This window comes from Petaurus breviceps, unplaced genomic scaffold (genome assembly GCF_028583685.1).
Source record: "Petaurus breviceps papuanus isolate PSGF00001 unplaced genomic scaffold, PetGlider_PUasm1.0 189, whole genome shotgun sequence".
In the NCBI taxonomy this organism is placed as follows: Eukaryota; Metazoa; Chordata; class Mammalia; order Diprotodontia; family Petauridae; genus Petaurus; species Petaurus breviceps.
Genome location: NW_027185809.1, coordinates 15,513,538 through 15,519,209, shown reverse-complemented (window position 1 = coordinate 15,519,209; position 5,672 = coordinate 15,513,538). Strand labels below are relative to the sequence as shown.

The 5,672-nt window shown below is 41.1% G+C and overlaps 1 protein-coding gene and 1 pseudogene across 1 annotated transcript in view; both read left to right on the top strand.

The window, feature by feature from the left end:
- The window catches only part of LOC138164293 (fibrous sheath CABYR-binding protein-like), a 5,700-nt gene extending 2,113 nt beyond the window's left edge, over positions 1 to 3,587 (top strand). Inside the window, 2 exon segments of the mRNA XM_069091981.1 lie at positions 1 to 2,149; positions 3,371 to 3,587. The exon segment at positions 1 to 2,149 is cut by the window's left edge and continues 921 nt beyond it. Of these exon segments, the coding sequence (XP_068948082.1) occupies positions 1 to 492 (492 nt within the window). The 3' untranslated portion in view covers positions 493 to 2,149; positions 3,371 to 3,587.
- On the top strand, positions 1,873 to 3,532 carry LOC138164294 (small ribosomal subunit protein uS19-like; annotated as a pseudogene).
- Positions 3,588 to 5,672: the final 2,085 nt, after the last annotated feature.

The following is a 5,672-nucleotide window of genomic DNA, read 5'->3' as shown; positions in this document are numbered from 1 at the left end:
GAAGTAGAGGCTGCCCCTGTGGAAGAAGCTCCTCTTGAGGAATTAGAGCCTCCTTCTGATGAAGAAGAGCCTTCCCCTGAGGAGGAAGTTCCTCTCCCTGAGGAAGAGGCTCCCCTCCCTGAGGAAGAAATTCCTCTGGAAGAACTGGAGTTTCCTCCTGTAGAAACCAAGGCTGTCCCTGAAGAAGAAGCTCCTCTTGAAGAACCAGAATCTTCTTTGGTTCCCATGGAGAATCCTCCTGAGGAAGAAGCTCCTCTAAATGAACCTGAACTTGAGCCTCCTCCTGCTGAAACAGAGAATGTTCCTGTGGAAGAAACCCCTTTGGATGAACTAGAGCACCCCCTTGCTGAAATGAAGAGTACTCTTATGGAAGAAGTCCCTTCTGATTCACCTTCTCCTCCTGTGGAACAAGAGCATTCTACTGAAATAGAGGTTCCTCCAAAAGAACCAGAGTCTTCTGCGGAACCAGAAGCTCCTGAAGCAGCTGAGTAAGGAAGAGTTCACAAGAAGGAAACACAGAACCAAGTTAAAATATAAGCACATGCCTTAGAAAAGAGTAGGGCCCCGAAAGTAGCAAGGGGGATTGTCAAAGGAAAAGGAAACATCACAATTGGAGTACATATTGAAAAAAATGAATAATAAAAAAGGAAAGCGGTTTAGAATTTCTTGTGTTATTGCCGCTAAAATAGATTTGGAAAATATGGAGAAGTATGGAAAAGACCTATTTTTAAAATGAATCACATATATGTTGGAAGTCAGTACTCAAAATGTTCTTTAAAACAATGAGCCAGCCCTTTCTAGAACAGTGCCATGCTAATAAGAGGTGCTTAATAAATATTTGTTGAATTAAATCTGTCACATTTGACTGGAAAGGCTATATTTAGCAGTGTGACTTCATCCAGGCTTTCTTTGAGTTTGTTTTGATATTCTACAAAGCAGGAAGGATATTCATTTTTAATAGATACTTGTTTTAGAAATAAGCCCTTTTCTGAAAATCTTTCACCATTCCTTATGACTTTCAGTTTCGGAGTTGAGGTTCTAGAACGTTGTATAATTCATCACACTGTTTATTCTCTTTCCACTTCTTTCTTACAAGTTAGATATTTCTTTATTCTGTCTTTACCACAATTTCTCCTGTATGTTCTTGTACACTTTGCACTTGAAATTTTGACTAAGGACAAGTGAATACATAGTTCCATTGCAAAACTTTCATTTCAATATATTCCTATGAAGCTGGCCACAAATATTTCACCCAAAAACATATTGAGAATAAAGGGGAAAATGATGATAAAGTATCTGGAGGTCAGAAATCCTTTTAGAAGTTGGTTGGTTTTTGAAGAATATTTTATGCATGCATTTTTTTGCATCCTATTATAGAACATAATGACGTTTTGACATCACTACTTTTTAAATGTTTTTTTATTATGCATTATGAACACAAAGAACAAATTAGAATAAAATAAAAATTATTTAAGTTTCTGAATATTTCATCTTGGCACAGTCTATGTGGGTATAAATGATGTTACAAAATGGGTTCTAGAGTGCAAATTCAGGTCTCTTGACAGAAAACAAGTCTAAAAACTCCGAGAAAAAGACAAAAGCTCCAGAGTCTATCAGGTATGGACAATGGGGCAAAGAGGAAAATTTTATAGTTTCCTTACCAATTGAGGGTCCTTTTGTGTTTGACTGGCTCTTAAAACTTTAAATGTGGCAAAACAGTTTTTAAAAGAAAAACCGGAAAACAAGTTATGTAATGAGGATTCTTTGAGATCATTTTGAGCCCCCAAGACCTGAGAAAGGCCTAAAACCTGGACTGGACAATCAAGAGAAAGATATTTTAGAGGGAGCGGTCTTTTCCTGACAGCAGACAAGATGGCAGAAGTGGAGCAGAAGAAGAAGCGAACCTTCTGGAAGTTCACCTACCGCGACGTGGACCTGGATCAGTTGCTGGACGTGTCCTATGAATAGCTCATGCAACTGTACAGTGCTCGCTCTACAGCGATGGCGACTCAACAGGGGTCTGAGTCAAAAACAGCATCCCCTCCTGAAGCACCTGAGGAAGGCCAAGAAGGAGGCCCCCCATGGAAAAGCCTGAGGTAGTGAAGACACATCTTCGAGACGTGATTATACTGCCTGAGATGGTGTGATAGTAATGGCAATTAAAGATTCCCCTGTATTGGCTTGGTTTTCAAATTGATTGTATTAAAACCCAGAGTTTGTTAATCCCACCTGTGGGATGGGCTTGTTGATGTGAAAAGAAAGTCCTGAAGTGGGAGGAGCTGGTGACGTAGATTTGGAGAGACACTGGAGAGAGGCGGAAGATCTTTTTTGGAAGCAGCACCTCGTGGAGAGAGAGAGAGACTAAGAGGATTGCTGGTGGCCGCTTTGAATTGCCCTGGACTTTTGAGACCTGCCCCCTGAGCTGCCAAGGACTGAGGAGACATGGCTGTTTTGCTGGTACTTTGTCTGTCTGTTTTGATGTTATTTTGCCAGATTTGTCCACTGGTGAAAGACTGTCCTGTTGAAGAAGTCCTGGAACCTGGCATTTGGTTAAGAAGGCCTGAGACTGTCCTGCAGACAGAGAGTGAATACTGTCCACTGGTGAGGGACAGTACTGTTGTTGCAGGGGTCTGGAGACTGTCCTGCAGACAGAATGAATACTGTCCACTGGTGAGGGACAGTACTGTTGTTGCAGGGGTCTGGGAGCCTTTCTGTTGGTTCAGAAGCCCTGAAGAAGGATTTTCTTGTTGTATGTTTACAGAAATCCTGGGAGAGGGCTTTGCTAATGTGTTCAGGGGTTCTAGGGCTGTTCTACAGACAGAGGATAAATTCATGAAGGGACTGGCAATGTATCTTATGACCTTGCTAAGCCTTGTCTCTCCAGGAACTAAGATTGCTGAGAACTTGCCTCGTGTCAAGATGAAGAAAAGACCTCCATTTGGGTATTAAGTGCTGTGTTTAAACTTGATGTAACTCTGGGGTAGATTCAATTGTGATCCAGGGGTGGGGAACTTTTGACCTTTTTTGTGTTCTATGGTTGAGCAAATGAATGTATTTTACTTATGTTTGGAAACTAATCTCCATTTGAGAAGAGGGGCTTTGTGGTGGACTTAATTAAGGTATAGCCTAGGGGTGGAGAAGTATTTGGAACAGAGACTTTGTAATTGATTGAATGATTGGAAAGTCCTGGGGTGGGGTAGGCCTTGGAGATTATTTAATCACACTTAGTAAATGCTGTATTTTGAATGATGTCATGTTTTGATCTTCTCTGTTCTGGGTTTGTTACTGAATAAAATAGAGAGCACCTATGCTGGTATTTTGAACCTGGGAAGTTGCCTTCTTTTGGCATTACATTACAGATGGTGGGAAGTATGGTGGGTGTCTATAACGGCAAGACCTTCAGTCAGGTAGAAATTAAGCCCAAGATGATTGGACACTACCTGGGCTAATTCTCTATCACCTACAAGCCTGTAAAACATGGCCGACCTGGTATTGGAGCCACCCACTCTTCTCTTTCATCCCTCTCAAGTAACCCAGATCCCAACAATAAAAACAAGAAGATTCTTTAAAAAAAAAAAAAAGAGAAAGATATTTTAGGCCCACTCTGAGCTTAACCTAATATAATGCTTTACATGCTTTGGCATAATAGACATGCTTTGCTTTACTCTCTAGGTGAATTCAAAATGCCCTTCCTGTGTCAGCAACTATAAGGCTAGATGAGGCTGACCAGGAGTATTCTTCTGTTTATGACTGTCAAGGACAAGGCACCTTAAACCTGACACTATCTTGAATAATGGCATTTCTCTTTAGTTGGTATTTTATGGACACGTTATGTTAGTTATATTATGTCACATTAATGATAGAGACACAGACATCCTAGAACTATAATTTCAATTGACACTTTGACACTTTTTTTTTTGCTTTTTGGAGGGCAATTGGGGTTAAGTGACTTGCCCAAGGTCACACGGGTAGTTTTTGTGTTGTGTCTGAGGCTAGATTTGAACTCAGGTCCTCCTGACTCCAGGACCGGTGCTCTACTCACTACACCACCTAGCCACCCCACACTTCTTTTATCTTATTGTATTTACAATGTAGCCTATTAAGAAATTCCTTTCTCATATTATGGTTAGCACATATGGAGATTATAATTTTGGATGTCACAGGCATCCTGAGTTGGGAGGGGTGAGAGGGAATTGCTCTGAGAATATAAAGTTCCCTTTGTCTATCCATCCTTGGCCTCATTTCCATAATAAACTCCCATGCATATCTCTATATGCTGATCCACCAGCTTTTAGAGAAACAAACATGTATATGCAGCCTAAATTTGTTTGTCCTTCATAGAATGAACTCTATAATGATTGACAGTTACAGTGCCATTTACTCAGATAGGACAGCAAATAGAGACTGGACCTTTTCCCCAGACAGTGCTGGTACTGGGCACCCACAGGACTTTTCCTCCTGAAAGTTCCCGCCCTTGACAGGGGTGGTAAGTCCCTTCTCTTCTCCAGCTCCTAACACTGGACTCTGCTTGTTTGTTGCAATTTTAATTTTTCTCTCTAAGCTAGTTCTGGGGGGTGAAGGCCACCTGTATAGGTTTTCTCTGCAATTTGGATATCCTCTGCAATTCAATCCAGACTGGTGCGAAAAGGTTTTTCACTGCTGATTTGCTTAAAGGCAGAAGTTTCTTCCCCTAAAGCTCAAAAAGTCATTTCAGCTTCAGCACCCTTTCCCAGGTACAAAATTTATTGTATATTTATATATATATATATATACATATATATATATATATACCGTGTTTCCCCGATAAAAACACCAGAGGGCTTATTTTCAGGGGAGGGCTTATTTTAATGAACATTGACAGCAATTTTAATAAACAGGTAAATTTTATTTTATAATAAATAATAATTAAGCAAATCACTGGGGAAGAATAGGATGACGCGCTCACTGCTGCAGCTCTGATTGGATGCAGCTCAGAGCGAGGCGTGCGTTTCACGGCGGGGGGAGGGGGAGACGGTGCATACAGAGGGTACCGTAATGTAGCGTGTAGTGCAGGGGATCACCTTCACTACAGTAGCAATCTCAATAGGGCTTATTTTCGGGGGAGGGCTTATTTTAGAGGAATCTTACACAGTAAGGGGAGGGCTTATTTTCGGGATAGGTCTTATTATCGGGGAAACACGGTATATAGTATATATAATATATGTTGTATATTTGTTACTCTTTCCTTTTCCCTTAAAGGATGCAGTCCTGATAGGGACTCGGATCCCTGAATTTAACTTCATTGGGACCTGCCCCTTTAAATCCACAACCTCAGGGGCACCCTGAGGTTGGTAAGGTTCACATTGTCTCACTTTGCCTCTCTCTGGTAATTAGGAGAGGTGTACAGTTGCTACATTGTCAAGTCTTTCATCCCTGCAAATCCCCCAAACCACATTCTTGGAGTAATAATAGCATATTGGGGATTTCTAACAAAGCCTCTCCAAATTTTTGGACTTCCCCCTCTCCCTGTCATTAATTGTGCACTGTTTGTATTTGTCCTGTTGTCTGTGTTTGTGTCTTTGTGTTGTAAACGAGTCATGTCGTGGTGCAGGCTAGATTCTTTTCTGTTACCTTGGAGGTTTTAAAATGCATCCAGCCAGAGACTTCTAAGGTCTATAGCTTTGGCTAGGTTG